The 23,499-nt window shown below is 33.5% G+C and overlaps 1 protein-coding gene across 2 annotated transcripts in view; it reads left to right on the top strand.

Moving 5' to 3' along the window:
- The window catches only part of LOC150100883 (uncharacterized), a 211,958-nt gene that overhangs the window by 149,762 nt on the left and 38,697 nt on the right, over window positions 1–23,499 (top strand). For both annotated transcript variants that reach the window (XM_090401599.1, XM_090401600.1), the window contains exons 5-6: window positions 2,529–2,620; window positions 10,757–10,822. In XM_090401599.1, coding sequence (XP_090257725.1) covers window positions 2,529–2,620; window positions 10,757–10,822 — 158 coding nt within the window. The remainder of the gene's footprint in view (window positions 1–2,528; window positions 2,621–10,756; window positions 10,823–23,499) is intronic.

Raw genomic sequence — 23,499 nt, 5'->3', positions numbered from 1 at the left:
AATGTGGTCAGCCAAGAATGTGAAACATAGCCACTCTCAACATAAGATCACTATACCGACCTGGAAAATTGCAATTAGTCCAGGAAAATTTAAAGAGACTGAAATGGAATATTTTAGGTTTATCAGAGACACATTGGTGCGAAGATGGATTCATAGATTTACCAGAAGGAAGACTATACTTCTCAGGAAGAAAAGATAACATACACAGAGAAGGAGCTGCATTATTAATTGAAAAGAAACTTACACACCCAGTAATTGAAATAAAACAAGTGTCTCCTAGAATAATCATAGCCAAACTTCAAGGAAAAGAAAAAGGTCAAACAATTAAAATAATCCAAATATATGCACCAGACAGTAACCTTCAGAGGAAGAAATAGAAAATTTCTATGAAGAATTACAACAGGAAATAGATAATCCCAAAAATAGAGAACTCATGACAGTGATAGGAGATTTTAGTGCTAAAATAGGACAGTTCACAGCAGACAAAAAAGATGTGATGGGGAATAAAGTTGTAGCCATCCTCCCCTTTGATGCCTCTTACTAAACTTCCAGGAGGCAAATTATCATCGAACTCAGGCTTGTGCCTTTTACCTTTGAAGACAATCATAGGGAGAATAGTAGACCCTATTGCATTTATACAACCAATAACAGTGACATTCTTGGCATGTGCTGAAGCGACCATATGTACTCTTCACTAAAAATACACGTATAACCACAGTGATTAGTTTTAGCGATGAATTCACCACAGGTTTCATTATATAAAAATATGTACTTTTCAAATATCTTTTTGCGCTAAGACTACCTGCTGATTATGTATTGTAAGACGATATCCCTTCTCATCCATGTTGTAGAGGCATTCTGGATGATTATTAATGTCCAACTTCTCATAAGCTTCTCGACTGTAAAGTGCTGCTTCACTATGGCTTTATTTAGTTTTTGAGCTCAAGCAGGATTCAAAAATTGAGCTTTACATTTAGAAATTGTTGCATTTCTCTTTAAAAATAACTTCAACCAATCTTTTCTTGTTAGGTCACTTTCTTTATTGAAGTTGTTCCTAATTTCATTTTGTTCGCAAAATATAAAAGTTTGCCTGCATATAGCTTTTGAAGTTAAAGGGATGCCAATTGAAGCAAACTTTATTATTCTTTCTACCAAGTTCTTCTCTTGTTCTTTTGTTAGCACAGTATTTCTTCCTAATCTTTTTGTTGTCTTCTCTGTCTTTAAATGGTTCATAATGTTCTTCTAGGTACTCTATAGCGTTATGATGCTGCACGTTGTGATAGTTGTCATTTTTGCACAGCTTTCATAGCTGCTTCTAGTCTTTCATCAGTCCAAAGACCCCGTTTCTTCTTAACTTCTGACATTTTCAGAAGCCTTTAGCAAAAAAATAAGTAACTAAGTTATTATGAGCAATCACCAAAAAATAAAACCATAAATTACAGCAGTTTAATAAGGCCCATCAACAAAATTACTGGGCCTCGTTAACCACCATGAACTAGATTAGATCACATCTATTTTCACGTAAAATATGAATTCAAATCAATTAAAACATTTTTTATCATAAAACTGAATGTTGAAAGAATAATTTAAATATAAAAACAATGTGAAAAAGAACAATATTTTTAATTAAAACTTACGAATTATTGCGACGTAATATTATTAAACAGGAAGACACAACCACCTCCCACAAAGGTCTAGGTCAAACTTACACAATAGTCACTAGACAATATGACACCACTGATTTGCCATTGCTTATTGCATCTGTGTGTGTGTGTGTGTGTAAGCAACCAAACCGGCACAACTTACCATAAATGTGATTTTTTTTTTTTTTTTTTTAAATAGGCTTTATTAGACGCTGGGCCTTGTTTGCTTCAGATACCTTAGTATAAATATATGTATATAATAAAAATATAAATAAATATAGATGTAAAGATCAGATTATGTACATGGTAAAAATATAAATATGAATATTGATACAAAAATATAAATATAAATGTTAATCAGTATTTAGAAACTACATGTAATATATGTGTTGTAATTTATTCCTACATGCAGTAGAGCATGTAGGAATAAATTACCTCCTGATAGGGTTACTACGGGAGGAAAAAGAAACTTATACAATGAAAGCATCTTTATGTATGCTTTACAAGTTTAAGAAATTAAAAGATAAGTGTTTTGATAATGAAATTCAAGAATCTGATAGTACTGTAGGAATGTGTGTGTGCACGTGTGTTTATGGCAGAAGTTAAAGAATGTGATTTCTAGCCTGTTTGATTGCTAGATAAACAAGATGGACTAACTGGAACTGGTTGCCAGTAGTAAGCAGGAAATCATATTTTTTTTTATATCAGCAGGGAATATAATTCTGATGTATCTCATGTGAATTTCTGTTATACAAAATCTTTCCTGATGTGTAACATATACGGTAATCATTTACTCTAAGATCACATTGTACTTTTATTACATGAAGAGATTCTGAGATATATGTGTAGTATACAAAATATATATACTTTTTTTCTTCCTCTCAGATATATGGTGAATATATGCTAGAAGTCAAACAATTTGGATACCTTGGGGAACCAGTCAACAAACCTAAAGATTACTCCAGTTCTTCTATTAGGTAAGTTTCTGACAAAATATAGTGACTATATATTCTGTCTAAGAGGGTGGGTGTGTGCTGTACCATTGTGAGTAAGTGATAAAATAATGATATTGTATTCCCAGTGGAAGTAATGTCAGGCTCACATAAAACAAAAAATAATCTTAATATATCGAGTTTAAGCATAATTCAGTAATTTTAAAGAATCATTTCACTTCATTTATTCTGGTAATGTTTGAGTTTTCACTGGACCCAGTAAAGTACTCAATCAATATCAAGATTATCCTTTGGTTGAAAATACCTGGATTCAAATCCCGCCCAGGACACAAAGAACTTTTATAAGGACTTTTGAACTGAAGGTGAGTTATCAAGTCTCATATGTGGGGATTTTCTCTTCTGGAAACTTGGATTTTTCATCCTGCGAACAAGAAAAACCAGTCTGAATGACTAACAATTAGTATTTGTAATAACTGACCTCTTAGCTTAATTGCTCTGGCTATAATTCAAAACATCCAGAGCATTTAACCACCATTGCAGTCTTAACATGTTTACACATCAGTAATTACATGAATGTGAAGTACCCATTGAAACTGAAAATAATAAATAACTTTAAATAAAATAACTTTGCTAGTTATTTATTAACTGTATTTATTCCATGCTAAAGTACTGAAGAATAGCAAATTACATGTATTTCATACAAACAGAAACTATGTCATAGTTGCAAAGGCAACAGTTAGCTTGCTAATGGTCATCAGTGCTTTCAAATTAACTCTAAATAGCCCATTTTCTCTCACTGTTTATACGATGACTAACAGCATCCACATTCTTTTGATGTCTTATAATGTTTTATAAAGTAATAAATTCTTGTATTCTTTAATTACCAGTAATATGGATAAAGTTTTTTTTTCCCTTAAATTACATAATGGAGGACTTCTTGTACACTGTCCTGCATGTATGAATTTGTGGGTCAATAAAAATGCCTCCTTTAATTTTTGCACTACTTACTCTTGAGAATTTGTCCTTTAAATACCAGAAACCATCACTATTCTTATTTAAAGCTTTAATGAAATCTTTCATCTAATCAGGTTTAATATGAAACAGTGGAAAGAGAATTCTTTCAGGATTCACAGGAGAAGTATGTGAAGCATTTTTCTTCCCTAGTGCTAAATTTTGTCAAATATGATGAATGTTTTACCTTACAATGGGCAGTCCTTTGCTCAACTCTCTCATACAAAAAGCAGCAATATTTCATCAAACTTAGCTGCATGTGCATTAAAATTTCTCTCACTTTGAGGTCACTCTAAATGTTTTACCTGTGTTTATTACATTTAGGTATTTTAAATACTTTTAATGGATTTCTTGATAGAGTGATATTAATTTCCACTTTGTAGAAGAGCACACTAGATTCCTTCTCTTTTGAGAGAGAAGATTCCTTGTGCATTTATTTAATGTGTAGTTGTGCTCAGTGTGATGCAGGCCCATTTCTACATTTTGCAGGGCCCTTTGCGAAATGGAAAAGCGGGGGCCCTGAAAATTAGTAACTTTTATGGAATTTTAAATGGAAGAATATCTTGTTAATTAATTAATTAAATCAAATATGAAAAATATTTATGCACATAAATAAACAAGTATGCTCTTTAGCATCAATTTAAGTAAAGGGAAAAAATTAGTTAAAAAATAAATGTGTTTGTATGTATGTATGTACATGATATATTATTTTATTAAAATAATATATCATGTACATACAAACTTAATATTTTAAAATTAATATTTAAAAGAAATCTTAATATATTAAATTTTATTTAACCTAATGCGCTTTTCAATAAAATCATTTATAACGCTATCAAAATTCAAATTTTTTGTAATTTCATGCCCTATAGATATTATTGCCAGGGACGACAAACGTTCTTGAGACATAGAAGATCGCAAATAGGTTTTTATTAATTTTAATTTGGAAAATGACCTTTCTGCTGATGTGACCGTAACTGGATTGGTCAATAATATTTTAAATGTCGTAGTAATATTTGGATAAATATCTGACAAATTTTTTGCAATTATGAATTTTAAAATATTAATGGGTGCATCTTCTGAAACAATATTTCTAAAAATAATTAATTCATTGTAAAATTCAGATCCATCAATATCTGTATTTAATTTTTGATACAGCTGTTTGCAGCCAAATTTTAATTCATTTTCTCTCATTTTTCTTATTAATTTCATATCATAAAGAAATCCAAATGATTTTTTGTGAATTTCATACAATTCAAATCTTTTTTTTTGACAGATTGTAGAGCAGTATCTAAAATTACAATAAAGAAATTTATCCTAAAATTATCTTTGTTATCACCTATGTGTGATTCATCAAGCGTTTCATAATCAAAAAATACTTTTCTTTGACGTACTCGACTTTCTTTAAATTTAATTTCTATTTCTAATAGATTTGACAGTTCTTTAGCAATCTCAAAACAGCTATCAAATCCTGATATTCTCTGCTCTTCAAAGTACTGCACTAATTCTTTAATATGCTTAGTTGCTATGTCTATGGGAATTTTTGCATTTTGTAATACTTTACTTACTAAATTAACTTTTGACAAAAGCTCATACCAAATTACAAGGCTTAGTATAAACTCAAATGAATCTATTTGCTCATATATTGAAACGACTTCTACTTTGATAGTATTATCTGATGCAGTTTTAAATAATTCTTTTAGTGCATTTAAAAATTCTGGAATTTGAAAACGTACAGTTCTAACTGATTCTATTCTACATTCCCATCTTGTATCACATAACGGTTTTGGAGTTAATTGTTTAACAAATTTCTTTAATATGTCCCAACGTGAAGTTGAGGCAACGAATAATGTATATATTTTTTGTGTAACATTAAAAAAATATATTGCTATAATTGACGATTTTGCAACATCCCCTAAAATCAAATTTAAATTATGACAGGTGCAAGGAGTATAAAATGCCTTTTCGTTTTCATTTAAAATGTAAACACGGACTCCCTGATATGCTCCTTTCATATTTGCTCCGTTATCATATCATACCCTTGCCCTCTACAATTTGACAATTTAAGATTTAATTTATTCAAAAGTGATTTCATATTTTCATATATACCTCTACCAGTAGTGTCATTAGTTGTTAAAAACGTCAAAAAGTGTTCATGAATTTCATTATCTGCTTCAAATATATGTAAAAATCTAAAAATTACTGAAATTTGCTCCTGATGACTAACATCAGGAGTACAATCGAGAATTATTGAATAGTACTTTGCGTGTCGTATCATATTTACAATATTTTGTTGAATTTTGGTTCCCATATCAACAATTAATTCATTTTGCACAATGGGTGATAGATACGAATTTTGTTTCTTGTCTATAATTTTTTTTCCGAACATTGCATTAAATGATCTTTTAAAAGTGAATCAAATTCTGCAATTAATTCTATGATTCCAAAAAAATTACCATTATGGGCTGTGTACAAAGTATCAAAATTACCTCTAAAAGCTAAATTATGTTCCGATAAATAAAGAATTGCTGCTACTATTCGTCTTAAAACATTTCTTAACCATTCTGCTTCAAATTTCATGACATTTTGATTTGCCTGATCAATTGTATTGTGATTTTTTAAATTACACTCCATTTGTGTTCATGAATACATGCATTTCATGTGCACTGGATTTCGTTTGTGCGACTTTAATCTTTCACTTACATGTCATCAGTTAGAAAAGCCATTATTAGATAAAAAAAATGATCATCAGAAGAAAATAATTTGCAACAAAAACAAAAAATAGAGTTGAAAGAGTTTGAATATACAAGCCATCTTCTGTTTTGCTTCTCTCCGTTTGCAATTGTCCTAACATAGTGAGCTGTGGAAAAACACCGCTTATTGTCATCTTTTTGGAAAATCATTTTCAGTTGGAGGAGATGGTGGACCACGTTGTGTTAGTGTTGCGTTGTTCAAAATTTTGGGCCATGTTGCTGGATCATCAATAGTAAATAGTTCACCTTCCTCTGGTGTCTCAGTTTTAGGATCTTCAATACTCATTATTTGACTAAACGCATCATGTTCTCCGCTTCCTTTGAGTATTTCAGAACTCTCATTATTAATTAATGTTGAAGCCGAAGAACTGTTTGTAGTTATTTCAGAACTCCCGTTATCAACTGATATATCTGAACAAATATATGAGTTCAACTTCATAAATTTAAACAGTGAATTTCTTGGATGTTCCTCAGCCGCTTCTTTTTCTTGTTTTCGCTTTCGTTTTTCATGCCCACTTGGGTATTTTCTTCCATACTCTAGAATTAAATACGATAGATTTAATTATAAAATAAGTTAATAAATTAAAACAAAATTACTTACCTGATAAATAAAATATATCTAAAATAGATAATATTAGAAAATAAATAAATCTAATATAGATTGAAAACTGCAATTGAAGAAAAATTCTGATGTCAGATAACCTAAAACCAGTTCACAAAATATATTTTTTAAGATGTTTTGCAAGGAATGTCACATAAAAAAATTGCCATGTGTATATACTTACTTGTTCATAAAATCATAAACTAAAATCAAAAAACTCCTTAAAATTATTAAAAATTCCTTTTTTAAAATGCACTTTTCCCTATTTAACACTACCGCTCTAGCGCAATGATCTTTCGCTTACTAAAACAACAATAGTTGGTTGTAAAATTATATACATATATTTTTCTATATGCAGTAATAATATATTTTATATAATAATTACAATATTAATTTATATAATAATTAAAATAGCCTGTGTAGCTCAGTGGATGTGGCGTTTGCACACCATCGCGCTTGGCTGCACGAAGGAAGACTTGGTTTCGAGTCTAGTCGGCGACTAGAGGAAATTTTTCTAAGCCTTTTTTCGACCAGTTCCTGAGTTAGTTGATCTCTGGCACGGGCAAGCAGGTTTTTCCTCCCGGAAACTCGGGGTTTTTCGTCCTGTAAACTCAAGAAAATCGACCGTAGAACCCACATTATTTCAGACATTAAATATATTGTGTTAGGGACCACGAGATGGCGGCACATTTGAGCCGTCTCTCTTCACTGCGTACCACTTAATTAATGATAGCCTTGGGCCATCTGTCTCTGATTGGGTACCAGTGGAGATTGAACTGCCCACTCAGTCTCCAAAAGTTAGATAGGGCTAAATGGCCTCGCCTACTCCCGTATACGGGAATAAAAAGGCATTAGCTGATTTTTTTTTTTTTTTTTTATAATAATTAAAAAAATAATTGATTTTCTTTTTTCAATTTTTTGCGCTTTGCGGGGCCCTGTGCCACCACACAGTTCACACACCCATGAATACCACCTTGATGTGATGAATCATACATTAGACTTTCAGCATGATGTTAATTCCACACATGAAAGTTTGTAAACTTATGGTACATTACAGTTGTGGGTGAATTTGATAAGCCACTTCAATCCTCCATACATTGGGTGATGAATTCAATTTACCACCTAAAGACATTCACAGTCATCAATGACTTGGTTGGATTCAAAGTGGATAGCATTTCAGCTCTTACAAACCTTATGGTTAAAAAGCTATTCACTTGACCTCTGTCTTCACCAGCATTGCCTATTTCATTCTTGATAAGGTAATTTACTTGTATTTATAAGTAGCATCATGTTCTTATGAATCCGAACTAAATTTTCAGCTGCCAGTTACGAGAGCATTTCATCTTAACATTAAGCAAATGTTAAGGAGATGAAAAGCTAAAATATTTTGGTTTGGATTGCAAGGTTGAAACCTCCTTAATGCCTGCATGCACATATCATAGTTTTATGTTCCCAGAAGTTGGCAATGTAACATTGCCGAAATATTGGAATGTATTGATTAAAGTTTTTTAATTAATATTTTAGTATACATTGTCATTTCCTGAAAAATTTAAAAGTCATGTGTAACCACAACGTGTAAGTTTATCTACAAGAATTAAAATCTAGAATTATTTGTTTCTAGAAGTAGTGACCTTACATTTTACAATATTAATAGAAATGCTGGTGGGGGAGGACACAGTCCTAATGAATGCTACAAAGGATGTACAGGGTAGTTCATAAGTCATGGAACATACTGTAGAAAGAGCCCATCTTTGTGAAGCAACTGCATAAATTTTTTTAACATCACCTTTTTTTTTTTATTGATTATAAAAACCCACATCATGTAAATACCTTCCATTTTCAGCTTCACAAAATGGGCCCTTTCTCCGTCAGTCATCCAATGACTTATGGGCCACCTTGTATAAATTTTTCATCAAACATAGTTTAATGAAAAATTTCGTGAGGCTTTTAAATAAGAATGAGGCTGGTTACCATTATTTAAAGAACAGATCTCTTAGAATAAGTGATGCAAAAATTAAAGAAGGCATTTCTATTGGCTCACAGATTCATACACTTATGTAGGACAGTTGTTTTTCTAACTTATTAAAAAGCATGAAAGGTTTTTAAACAATATATTGTAGGCATAGAAAACAATAGAATGTAGCACGTCATTAAACATATTTTAAATTTTCTGAATTATTAGTATTATTTATTTATTTTATTTTATGTTTTATTTTTTGGTTCTTAATCAAAGTTAAGACTGCTACTGATAAATACTAACTATAATAAGACTAGAAAATAAATTTTGCCAGAAGTAAATTTGCATATACATGTGCTATAGGTTCATATGAGTTCTTGTAGATAATCTTATATGTTGGTTAGACATACTTCTAATTTTTTTAGGATATGACAATGTAAACTCAATTATTAATTATAAAAACTTGAATTAATAACTATCTGTATTTCAGCAATATTATATTGCCATCTTCAGGGATCACAAAACAATGATATGTGGATGCAGGTCCTCACATTAAGCAAATGAGGCTGAAGAAAGGAAACTGAAGTTGTTCCTAGAGTCCTAAAAGGTGCCACCTAGCAGACTAAATTGGGTTGTCTTGGCTATTGGGCTGATGATCTTAGAATGTATGCTTCCCAAATTTGGGGCAGTCTCATGCACCCAAATTTGTTGAGATTTGGGTACATGAGATTTTTAGAATGAAGTTTTTCAGAGCTGAAGCTGATTCAAGGAATAATCTTTCATACTTGTACTTGCTGCAGCGTAATAAAGTGGTCATCTTCCACCATATTCTGTGGTGGGTTCAATGCATGGTCAGCAAGTCCTGAGGCTGTATTGGTGGATGTAGTCCTTGTGTTTGGATATCGTGATATCCGAAGAGGTAGTTATTAATTAATTAAAGTTTTTATAATTAATAATTGACTTTACGTTGTCATTTCCTAAAAAATTAGAAGTAGGTTCATATGAGATGTAATTAATATGTCAATTCATTCCTAAAATACTTAGACCATTATAGAGCAGTCAGTTTATAAAATTCAGCATATTGAAATTTAGCAGATGCACCTACTTTTGCTTCAAGGCTAAATAAAATTTTTCACTTGTTCGTTGCTCATGTGATAGTGAATGAATGATCACTGCATCATTATTATTCCATCACTTTTTATGACTTAAGTGTTCACATTACTTTTATAAAGCAATAGGCAATTTGAAAGTGATATACAGTGATACTTTTACTGTTTATAATTGTGACATAATAGAAGGAAAATATCACTTCCACTGTGATGCATGTACCAAATCTAGAACTTTGTTATACATGAAAGACACCAGCCAATTAACCTCCTCCTCATTTACATCAGTTATTCTGTTCTTTAAATGTTCAATTTCCTCTTGCATACATTTAACCTGACTCTTCGTTTTCATTGATTCTTGCCTAATAATGGAAATATGATGGATGAAATATATGATGAAACCGTTTAAGCTTCATATCCATGTTTTTTGATCATGCAAATCATGGATGCAAAGTGTACCATTGAAAAAAACATGGATGTGAAGCTTAAACGGTTTCATCATATATTTCATCCATTATAGCTTACTGGGTCTTTGCAATTTAAATATTAGTTTTATGTGATTGCTAGATTGAGGAGATGCTAAAAGGAATATTAGATGCATGCATTATCTAAAATCAGCCATGTTTTCCTGATTTCTTAATTAATAGTTTATTGTTAAATTAACAATATATTACATCTTACCATTAAGGTGAGAAGAAATTTCTAATAGGTAATTATTGTTTATCTGTACAGATTGAAGTGGCCAAATCAGTATCCTGACTTGCAGAAGAAGTTAAATGATATCGTAGAGGAAAAAATGTAAGCTTGTGATAATAGATAATATTTGTTGTATTCATGTAACAGTATGATATTATACTACTCTCTCTATATTACTCTTAATATACAGTAGAATCATCATAACTTATCGTGACTTTGGTAAAGTCGGATAATTGAAAAATGGTTCCTTATGAAAAACAGAAGAAGAATGTAAATATGTATACAATAAATACATGGTATCCATCCACTAGCAGCTTAGTATTTGGCATATATTGCATGGTAAGGTAATAACTTAAGCTTCCAGCTCATCATAAGTGTGATCAGTTGTAAAGATAAACTGTTTGGATGGTCTCTGGATACTATTGTGATTATAATCATCAAATTTTTGCCACCTCAGGAGCGGGGGGTAGAGGATATTATGATAGTACTACATGAAAAGTTACATCATTACTAACTTACAATCGAGAACTTTCCTCCAAATTAATCGCTTATTTGTTGAGACTTCAGTATTATCAGATCTTTTATTTCTGCCTTCTAAAGCACTTTTTATTGTATCAATTAACCTGGATTTTGTCTTCCTATGGGTCTTTTTCCTTCCAGCCTGGCCAAGAAAACTTGTTTTGCTAATCTTTCCTCTCCCATTCTGAAGTGACCATACAACTTGAGATTAGCTATGTAACACATTCCTAACAATGCCAAGTTCATTCCTAATATCCTCACTTTTAATATGATATTGCCATTGATGCCGTGTACTCACTTCTCCTAATCCTTCTCAGAATGCTCATAACTTGGTGAAGTGATTTATTTTTAACCCAACTCTCAGATAATACATAAGTTAAAACTTGTTTGAATACTGTCTTGTATGCAGCTAATTTGGTGTTTTGACTAAGTTCTTTCTTATTCCATATAAATTTATTAATTTAACTTCCTACCACATTAGCTTTGCTAATTCTTTTGTCTATTTCCATATTTAATTTGCCATCTTCACTAAAAATTGTGCTTAGGTAGCTGAAATGTTTTACTTGTTTTTATAGCTTATTCATTGAGGACGCAGTTGATATTGTGAATGTTTCTGCCTATTTTCATTGTCTTTTCATTATTGATTTCCATACCAAATTTATTACAACAGTTATTCAATTTAGTCAATCTTGCAGAGTTGTAATGGATCTATTTAGAAGTATAACATCATCTACATAAGGTATAGCTGAAATTAACATATCTAATTTTGACATCGGGTTTAATACCACTTTTCTTCATATTGTGATTTATACAGATGATGAATAACAGAGGGGATAATATACATTCTTGTCTTATACCTGATTTAATATCAAAACCATCTTTCTATACTTCAATTCTAATTTCTGATTTACAACTCAAATAAAAACTAAGTATTGCTTGATATTATGCCCCATTGACACCATACAACTGTAGCATTTGGAATAGTTTTTCTCTTGGCACCTTGTCATATGCCTTTTCCAGATCATCTACAAAACTTAAATACAGATCTTTGATATATTCCCATGATTTCTCAACTATTTGTTGTAAAGTGAAAATCTGATCCTCACAGCCTCTATTTGCCTGAACCAGCTTATTCTTCACCAAGCTTCACTTCCACAATCCTTCTCAACTGTTTCTCAAGTATACTTGCATGAATCTTACCAGGAACACTCAGTAGAGAAATACCTCTGTACTTCTCACATTCAGTTTTATTTATCTTTTTATAGATGGGTACTATGAGAGCTCTACTCCAATCATCTGGAATTTGACTATCTATCCAGGTCTTCTGAATTATGCAGTGTAGCCACTGTAAAACTTTTATACCTCCTTACTTGACTATTTCTGGTCAATTATTGCCTGCTCCAGCTGCCTTTCCACATTTTAGGTGTTTGATGGTTTTTTTCTACTGTTCCTGTTTGTATGCCTGTTGAGTGTTTTCTACCACCATGCTGTCACTGTTTCGTTCAGCAATCTTTCGAAGTAATTACTCCATACATCAAGGATATCATTATCTCCACTTTTCATGTCACCTTTATCATCTTTGATTCCTTTTACAGTACTTTTTCCTTCATTTCTAAGCTTTTTTAATAGCCTCCAGAATATTTTGCCACCTTCTGTTATTTATTTTCTGTTGTTTAATTAGTTTTACACACTGCTTCACTTTCTTACATTTGTTTCTGTATTCTCCAAGTCCAAAAAGGTGACTTATTGTCAAGAACTTTCGATATGCTTTTTTCTTTTACTGACAACTTCCTAAGTCTACCATGAAGTTGTGATTTTTCTGTCCTTACAGACAACCTCACCACATGCCCTCTCTGGCTTAATCAATCAATGATTTCTTGAGAATTTTCCACTAAATCTCCAAGGTTTGGTTCCTGTTTTCAAATGCATTCATTTTTCTTGAATAATGTTTGTGTATTTTAGTCTACAGTTTACATCTGAGAGCTGCTCAACTTTGATTCATTTTAAAACTTTCTTGACTCTTCTTTTCGATATAAATTCAATTTTATCTTGTTCGATACTAAATGGTGAATGCTTCCAATTTCAAATTCTCTGTATACTCATATCTCCTGAACAAGTGGAAAAATGTTACTATCAACAATAACATTGTGAATGAGACTTTTCTTATTTCTTGCATCTTTTCTCCATGCAAATTTATGCAAATTTTTATGTTGGAACATGATATTAGTAATAACTAGTTCTTGTCCTGAGCAGAAATTCAACGGATACTTATTATTATTATACCGTTATTATTAACTTTGCTCTTTCCTCCACAATTTGCAAAAATGTTTCTGTTTGCCTCGTCGGATTCACTTTCTACTCTGCTGTTTAGATCTCCAACAAGGAACAACTTTTCCTTTTTCATTGTGTCAGTTGCTTTCTCTAATGCCTCAAAAAATTCCTCTAGTTCTTCGTTAGTAGAACCTTCTGTGAGACCATAAGGAAACCTGGACAATAAGGAAACTTATTTGTACCATAAGTACAAATAAGTTTCCTTATTGTCCAGCACTCTATGCTGATATTTGCCCACATCACTCTACTTGATATTGTCTACCATTTAAGAATATTATCCTTGTATTGTGTTAAATATATTTAGCTACTCCTTCTTTTTGCTGATTGGTATTGCTTGAATATAACATTTTGTATTTGTCGCTTAAAAAGATTTCACCTGTTTTTGTCTTTTTTTTTGTTTCAGTCACACCTATTATGTCAATCAGGTACTTATCTTATTCTTCTGCTAGTTCCATTTCTTTTCCTTTGAGACTTCTTATGTTAATAGTAGCAATCTTGAACTCTGTTGTGAGTTGGTATATGTTCCAGGTTTTGTTCCTGTAGCTGACTTTTTGCTGTTTGCCATGGTTCCCTGAAGAAAACAATGGGTGCCTTGTTTCACGGGTCAGTGCCCCAGCCGGTATGAAATTCTGTCATGTACCATCATTTTGCACTATGATTTAAGTTGATAAGAATATAATTTGGTTAATTCCAAATTACCAGCCCATTTTAATTTGTTCAGTATCCAGGTAGATAGCTAATGGGGTGCACCATGAGAAGATGAGGATTTGACATTAGGTCAGAAGCTCTGGTTGGTTCTCTTCATATCTTAAAATACTACTTGAAGGTATCCTTCCAGTTATACAGCTTTGATCCTTAAACACTTATACTATGTGATATTTACTCTATAATCTGATAAGATCTTTTTACAAAGTATAATAAAAACAAAATATGTACATATTACTATGGAAAAAAGTTAGAAAAAAATATTTTCTGTAGTCTCCTACAAAAAATATTAATATTATTATTATTATTAACATCCAACCTCCATGGAGGCAGAGACTCATCGTGGGAGATGCACTATTCACGCATTGCTCATCCAGCCGTGCCTTAAAATTATTTATTGTGTCTACATTCACAACAAATATTATAAAATTATTATTATGATTAATTATTATTGTAATAAATTAATTAAAATTTGACCTCCATGGAGTCAGAGACTCGTTGTGGGAGGTACACAGTACTGCACACAATGCTCATCCAGCTGTGCCTTAAAATGATTCAATGTGTCTACATTCATAACACACTCAGGCAATCCATTCCACTCACCAACCGCTCTCCATACAAATAACCTACTCCTCATTCCTCTGCTCACACCCTCTTTATACAGTTTCCAGCAGTGATCTCTTGTTCTCTCCTTTCCCCCCTCTCTCATTTTATGAACAATTATTCCATGTCATCCTGATAACAACCCCTGAACTAGCTTATATGTCTCAATCATATCCCCCCCCCTTCCTCCTATTCATGAGGTTTTGAAATTTACATTCTGTCCTCGTATCCCACATTCTGAAGACCATTGACCACCTTTGCGAATCTTCTCTGGCCCTGTTCCAGCATAATCCTCGTCACCGTGAAAACCTTGCAACCAGATCTGTGCACAATAATCCGTATGAGGCCTGATAAAAGCCTTATACAATGGCATCATAACCTCTTTATGTCTGCATGTCCTCATCACTGTTTATCACTGCCATTATCCAATGTGATGTCTTCAAAACATGTGCAATGTGGTTCCTGAATTTTTGATCCTTGTCCACCATCACCACCACTCCCAGATATCTCATTTCCTCTACCTCCTTTAAAGTTTCCTCACCAAGTGTACACTTTTCATCTCATCATTGCTTACCAAATTTCAAAACCTTACACTTCACAACATTGAACTGTTAGCTCCACTCACCTGCCCATTCATGCAATCTATTCAAGTCCTCCTGCAGGGTCATAACATCTGCTTGACTCTTCATTGCTGCACCATCTGCAAAGAGTTACATATCACTAGTTAAACCCATCCCATATCATTAATATACAAATTGAACACAATGGTTCCAAAACTGACCCCTGCAAAACACTACCAGTGACCTTCCTCTTATGACATACCCCAACCCCATATACAACTTTCACATACCTAGCTGACAGCCAGTCACTGATCCAACTCACATATTTGTTATTTAATCCAATCTGTTTCAATTTATTTAATAATTTGTCATGTGGGAGCCTATCAGAAGCTTTTGCAAAATCCAAGTACACCACTGTATATGCATCTCTCCTGGCCAGGGTATTTGTCACCTGTTATAGTACATAAGTAAGTTAGTAAAACATGATCTCCCCTTATCTGCATGGGTTTGTTAACCACAAAGAATACTGCTATTTTCAATCCAAATCTGTATCCTACCGCTCACCAATCTCTAATAACTTCATCACAACTCCAGATATACAGATTGACATAATTTGAAGCTGCACCACCACCTTTATGTAGTGGAACAATTTTATCTTCTTTCCATTCCCTTGGAATCTATGCTGTTATAAGACTCTTATTAAACAAGCATTCCAATGCTACTGCCAATTCCCTGGAACATTCCCTTAAGACACGTGGTGATATGTCATCAAATCGTGTTGCCTTATTGACATCAAGGTTATTTATTTCCTCAAGTACCTCCCATAAGCTATCCTCTCCTATGTCCTCAAGTTCATCATGTCCCCCCCTCCCCCCGATCAGAATGAAACACCTTATAAATCGATCACTGAATATCTCAACAATGTCTTCTGCAGCAGTTACCATTCTACCATTTTCATCCATTAACATCATCTTACCACGATCATTCTTCCTTCTATTTGCCACATATCTAAAAAAAACTCTTTGGGTTTTTCTTTGCCTAATTTGCTGATTTCTGCTCATACTGCACTTTTGTTTTCCTTACTAACTGAGTCACTCTCCAGGCTTTATATTCTTTTCTTTTGTTGGAAGTTTTTTCACTTGGTTATATTATAAATTAAAGATACCAAGAAATTATATACTTAGTTTAATCCTTTATCCAAGTGTAAGCAAACAAAGTTTGCACCAGAAGTATTTTGGTATGACTTCACATCACTTGCCTTAGTATCCCATAATCAAAGCACATCTCTTTGCAGTCATACCACCTTTACGACGATTTGCCCCAGTACTGAAAATATTTCAGGCACAAACTTTGTTTGCTTACATTTGGATAAAGAATTAAACCAAGTATATAATTTCTTGGTATCTTTAATTTAATTATTTTCTTTTCTTTATATTCTTCGTGAAACTGATTATTACCATTATTCATCTTGTACTGCTGCCAAAGTATCTTCTTCCACATTTCATGCTTAAGCCCCTCATCCATTTTACACCTACCTTATTGAGCCTTTTGGCCTTTGGAATACATTCACACATTAATGCTGTTATGTATTTCTTTGTCAGTTCCCATGCAGCATTTATTTTCTTACTACTCAACTCCTCATTCCATGCTATAGCTCCAAGCTGTCTCCTAAGCTTGTCATAATCGTCAGCCTGATTATTCCACATATATCCTGCTATTATTAGTTCATCATCAAATTCCTGCCATGTACCCTCAAGGGATGTACAGGATATGATAGTACTACATGAAAAATTTACATCATTACTAACTTCCTATCTACAATTGTCCTGCAAATCAGCCTGTTACTTGTCAAGACTCCAACATTATCAGATCTTATGCAGTGATACCCCGAAGTTACGCGGTATCACTGTATAAGATCTGATACGTATGTGGGACCACCGAAAAGCACGTAAGTCGAATTCGCATAACTTGGGGTATAATTTTGCATGTAATTTATATATACAAACATACAATTGGGACCAAAGGTTTACAAAAACACCTATATTTTTTAAGAAATATAATCATAATTGTAGTTTTTTGTACATAAAAAAAAGAAAGTTATTTCAATGTCGATGGTTTCATAAAATCTAATAGATTCTTCTGACAGCATAATGTCTTTTTCTTGTCATGCAAAATTTCTTCATAGCAAGCCAATGATTTTTTTATTCCTTGCCTTGTGGCTACAATTCGTTCCTCGTTAGAATCTATGTCCTCCAAAATCTGTAAACCTTTCTTAATTAAGCTGAGACCTTCTGTTAATTTTGCAATTGTCATGTGCTTTTCTGGTAAAACTGGATCTGAGGTTTCGGTCTCTTCAGTAGCGAAGAGTCTCTGATATCGGAGACACCCCAAGAATCTCCGATAATCAGCATCTAAAACATTAAACCGTTTCCAAAACTCTTTAACAGACAGTTGCTCATTTTGCCTCATAGCTTCATTCAGACTTGCAAACAAACGCTGTGTGTAGTACGCTTTGAATGTTTTTCTTTTCTTGCTAGCTGTAGAAGAATCGGACTTGCTTCTTTTGGGCGACATTATTATTTTTTATGTGATAAAATTTTTATTAAGAGCATAACATTAAACAATTGCAAGGTTTGTAGACTATAAAAATCGTGTATGAATGGAGACCATGCAAAACACGTCAGTGCTTGTTCACAGCATATGCGACACTGGCGAATGCAGCCGGCGCCGGAAAGATACAACTAGTGGTGAGGCGTGACAGGAATACGTACATATAAGAAACTGCGTAACTCCAGTTTGCGTAAGTCGGGGTATGACTGTATTTCTATCGTCTAAGGCACTTTTTACTGTATCAATCCACGTATATCTTGGTCTTCCTCTGGGTCGTTTTCCTGCCAACCTGGCAGAGAACACTTGTTTTGCTAATCTTTCCTCGTCCATTCTGTTTAAGTGACCATACCACCTGAGATTAGCTCTGCTAACACATTCCTGGATGCTGGCAATGTGAAGTTCTTTCTTAATATCCTTGTTTTTAATATGATATTGCCATTGATGCCATGTGTTCATGCCTCTAATCTTTCTCAGTACTCTCATATCTGCCATTTCTAGTCTTTGGTCAAGTGTTTTACTTCTGACCCAGCTCTCAGATCCATAAGTTAAAACTGGTTTGAACACTGTCTTTGTATACAGCTAATTTGGTGTTCTGACTAATTTCTCTCTTATTCCATATGAATTTATTCAATTTCTCCCTACCATACCATACCAGCTTTGTTGATTCTGTTGTCCATTTCCATATTTAATTTATCAAAAGAGCACAAGCTGATTTATTTGCCAGCAACTTTTGATATGCTTTCTTCTTTTCCTTCACTGCTTCTTTAACTTCTTGTGCCCACCATGGAGTTCTGATATTTCTATCCTTATAAACAACCTCACCACATGCTTCTTTGGCTGAATCAGTAAGGATTTTCTTCAAGGCTTGCCACTGAATCTCCACAGTTTGGTTCCTGTTCTCAAACTCTTTCATTTTTTCTTCAATAATCATTATGTATTTTAGTCTACAGTTCACATCTGACAGCTGCTCAACTTTTATATGCTTTAAAACTTTCTTACATGTTATTCTTTTCAATATGAAATTTAATTTTATCCTGCTCAAGACTAAATAGTGATCACTTCCAATTTGAAATCTTCTGTACACTCTGGTGTCCTGCACCAGGGAGAAAACATCACTATCAACAATAACATAGTCAATGAGACTTTTCTTATTCCTTGCCTCTTCTCTCCATGTGAATTTGGGCACATTTTTATGTTGGAACATGGTGTTAGTAATAACCAGTTCATGTCCTGAGCAGAAATCCAACAGGTATTTGCCATTATTATTAGCTTTGCTCTTTTCTCCAAATTTTCCCAAAATATTTTTGTATGTCTGACAATCATTTCCTACTCTGCTGTTTAGATCCCCAACAAGGACCAACTTTTCCTTTTTCATTGTGTCAGTTGCTTTCTCTAAAAAAATTCCTTCACTTCTACCTTAGTAGAACCTTCTGTGGGGCCATGGGCACAAATAAGTCTCATTATCTCTTGTTCCCCATTCTGATATTTGCCCACATCAGTCCACTTGAGACTGCCTTCCATTCAAGAAGATTAGTGTCATATTTAGTGTTCAATACTATGGCTACTCCTTCTTTTCCTTGTTCATTGCCCAAATATAACATTTTGTATTTATTACTCAGAAAGATCTGTTATTAGTTTGTTATTTAAAATTCTGCTATATATATATATTTTTTTTTTTGAACATAACTGTCTTTATTTTTGTATATTATCATCATTACTTATCTTTACATGACAGCTCATTCATTTAAATTTTCTTTCAAAATGATAAATTGTAAAACAGTGACATCTTATGTATAACCCAAGAGCATGAGCTCATCCGGGTTACAAGAAGTGTAATAATTATACAACATAAACAGTACACAAAATATTGACAATATATTTAGAGAATAATATATGTATATTATGTCTTCGTGATTAGCCGAGTGGTCATGCGCTCCGCAACCATATGCCTGGGCAAGGAGTGTCCTGCATTCGATTCTCGTCGCTGAAGTGAGGAGCTAAGGATCTTTCTCAGACATAGCCAAGTTAGCCAGTCTTGACCTTAGACTGTACAGTTTTTCTCCCCAGTTTATTTTTTGTTTTCCTTCCACAAAGCAGGCAAACCGGTCTTAAGAACCCAACGCTTCACAGACAATTACACGTGGTTGAGTTTGAGGGTAATGACCCCCACCTCGTAGTGAGTTACGAAACCCAAAAATGGGAGGCCAAGGCCTTACATGGGGCTGCAGTGCCAAAGAAGAAGAAAAATACATATATATTACAGATGTACACGTGGAATAAGAACAGTGCAGTTCAGTAATTCAAAAAAATGATAATAGTACACAAAGAGTCCTTTCCTCACAGAAGTCTGCATACAGCTAGCCACAACCCAGATTGGTTGGTTGGTTGGTTTATAGTTTATTTGACACAAAAACTACAAAGGTCATACTGTGCCATACTAAAGGTTACAACATTAGCATTTACAGAAAATTGTAAATAATATGTCTATACAAGAATCTAGTTTCACAAAGCAGCATCTCTAGATAAACAGAACTGCTGCAGAGGGCACAGTAACACACAAGATCAGAGGTTATTACAGTAGTGCAAAAATAGTTAACAATATAAGTTAATACATAATATATGAAACACTAAGCCAAGGAATGCAGTATCTACATATATGCAAAATTATAATAGATGCCTTTATAGCAGTACAAAAATAGGCAAAAAGGGATTATTATACAATTTGCATGGATGAAAATTAAATTTAGCAATGCAGTATAAACAGAATTTAGTAATACATATAAACAGAATTACTAGAACGTACACAAATAGGTAAGATGTCCTACAGCACTACATGGTTATTTGAAAAATAAAGTAGTAAATGAGATGCATACACAAAATGTATGTTAAGTGATGCAGTATCTACATATAAACAAAATTACTGCAGAGGTTTCAGCAGTACATAAATAGATAACTACAGGTTAACATATGTATATACAAAACAAGTCAAGGAAAGCAGTGTCTACATCTAGTAAGATTACAACAAACATTATTATACTAATACTTAAAGAGTCAGAAAATAATCATTATACAGCACTGATGCATAAAATTTAAGTTTAGCATTATGGTATTTACATATTAACAAAATTACAGCAGGGTGATACAAATATATAAGATCAAGGTCCATGGTAATACATAATTGGTCAGATTTAACCTAATGAATAATATATATGTATAAAAGTTAAGTTGAGCAAAAAAAGGTATTTACATATAAACAAATTTATGGTCAAATGTGTGTGTACAAATTAATTCTTTCTAAAAAATTAAAAACATCATGCAATTTGCCTGAGTCTGCTAGCATTTCCCTGAGTGTATATGGTTTGGTTAGATAGGTGAAAATTTCATTCCTCTCTCTCTCGTGTAAATTTTTGACAATCTACCAGAATATGATGAATAGTGAGATGTGTATTTGCATTTTTCACATATGGGAAGGGTCATCAGCTCTCAGTAAATGAGAATGCATAAGGTGACTGTGACCTATGCAGAGCCTAGCAAGGACAACCTTCTCCCTTCTCTTTGTCCGTTGACTAGAATGCCAGTGTTTAATTTCAGGTTTAATGTTATATAATTTGTTTGTTGATGTTTCTTGCCATGTTAACTCCCACTGAGCAATTAGCTTTCATCTTATAAGTTGTCTGTAGTCTGTATATGGAACTGTCAAATAGTATGTGGAGAAGGTATGGGCTGATTTAGCAGCTGCATCTGCAGCCTCATTTCCTTTGATTCTGATGTGGCTGGGAATCCAGCAGAACTGAACATCGAAATTAAGGATTTTCATTTTGTGAAGCAGGTGTAGCACTTCATAAAGTACTGTATAATCCACATCCGGTACTTTATGAAGTAAAGTACTGGATGTGGATTATACATAGGAAAGGAGATAGCCTATAAAGAGCTCAATAAGTCTGTATAAATTATACACTTTTGGTAGCAGTTTTCTTTTATATGCACAAGTGCAAGCTGAATGGCATGTAACTCTGCTGTATAATTACTGTAGTCTGGTGGGATCTGATTTGAGATAATAATGTCAGGAAACACAGCAGCACAGCCAACAGAGGTGTTAGTTCTTGAACCATCAGTATAGATGGATAAGAAATCAGCTTGTGCTGCTCTGTGTGCATTAAACAATTGCAGGTAAATGGATGATGGGGTATAAGATTTCTGTAGCTGACAAAGTGAGAGGTTGCAGGATGGTATGCAAACTTGCCATGGAGGAATGCTGTTATGTTTAGTGTAGCTAATGTTGTCAACATTTATACTAACAGCTCACACAATTTCTTTAATACACATAGCAGTTTGATGTGTGTGATATTGAGCTTCTCAATGCAGAGAGAAGATACTACTCCATGTATGGCGATCTGGGTGAGAATTTATTTTTAGGGCGTAATTAAGAGACAACTGTTTCCATCAAAGTGATAGAGCCGGTTCATTTGCTTCTACATAGAGACTTGAAGTGGGTGAGGTGCGAAAGGCACCAGTAGCTATCCGTATACCCTGATGATGGATGGAATCCAACCATCGTAGGTTACTCTGTCTTGCTGAACCATAGACTTAGGACCCATAATCCAGCTTGGCTCAAGCACGCTTGAAAGTTATTAAATTTGATGTGGTGGGGTATCTACGAAATATGCTCCATGCTCTGTGTTGATCTTTTTTGGCTGCCTGACATTCTAGGTTCCACCAAGGCTTTGGATAGACTGGAAATCGAGATGATGTTTTTGGGATGGAGGTTGTTGCTACCTGGACAATGCATTCTGTTATATATTTTACAGCTTCATTGATAGGTGTTTGACTGCTGGCATCAGCATTAAATTTTGCAAAATGAGAGAAAGTGTTGCAGTCAGCCTGGTCCATTTTCCATATAGGTATCTGTGTGGGTGAACATGGTTCTTCTGAAGACGTTGTACAAAGAACAGGAAAGTGATCACTTCCATATATGTTCTCTTCGATGTCCCACATGAGCAGTGGAAGAATGGAAAGGGAAAAGATTGTAAGATCAATTGCAGAATATGAGCAGGTAGGCATATGGAAGAAAGTATTGAGTTTATTATTTAGAAGGGAAAGGTTATTATTATCAAGAATTTTTTCAGTGATTCAACCTTGTCTATTAGTGTTGGCACTACCCCATAGAGTATTGTGACCGTTAAAGTCACCCATCAGAAGCATGGGTTCAGGCAGTTGCGAGAAAAGGTTATTAAGATCAATTTCATTTAACTCAGCATTTGGTGGTAAATAAATTGAACATACTGTAATAAGAAATCCCACAGAGAAGCAAATCGCTACCGCTTCCAAAGAAGTATTAAGTTGGACCTGATAGAAAGGATATGACTGCCCACTAGGATAGCTACTCCTCCATGAGTAGGACCATCGCCAGTTCTATCCTTACGTGCAACAATGATTCCTAAAGGTATGGTT

The sequence above is a fragment of the Typopeltis vanoorti genome, chromosome 12 (genome assembly GCF_054136105.1).
Source record: "Typopeltis vanoorti isolate ZY-2024b chromosome 12, IOZ_Tvanoo_1.0, whole genome shotgun sequence".
NCBI lineage: Eukaryota > Metazoa > Arthropoda > Arachnida > Uropygi > Thelyphonidae > Typopeltis > Typopeltis vanoorti.
This window is presented reverse-complemented; position numbering and strand designations above follow the sequence as displayed.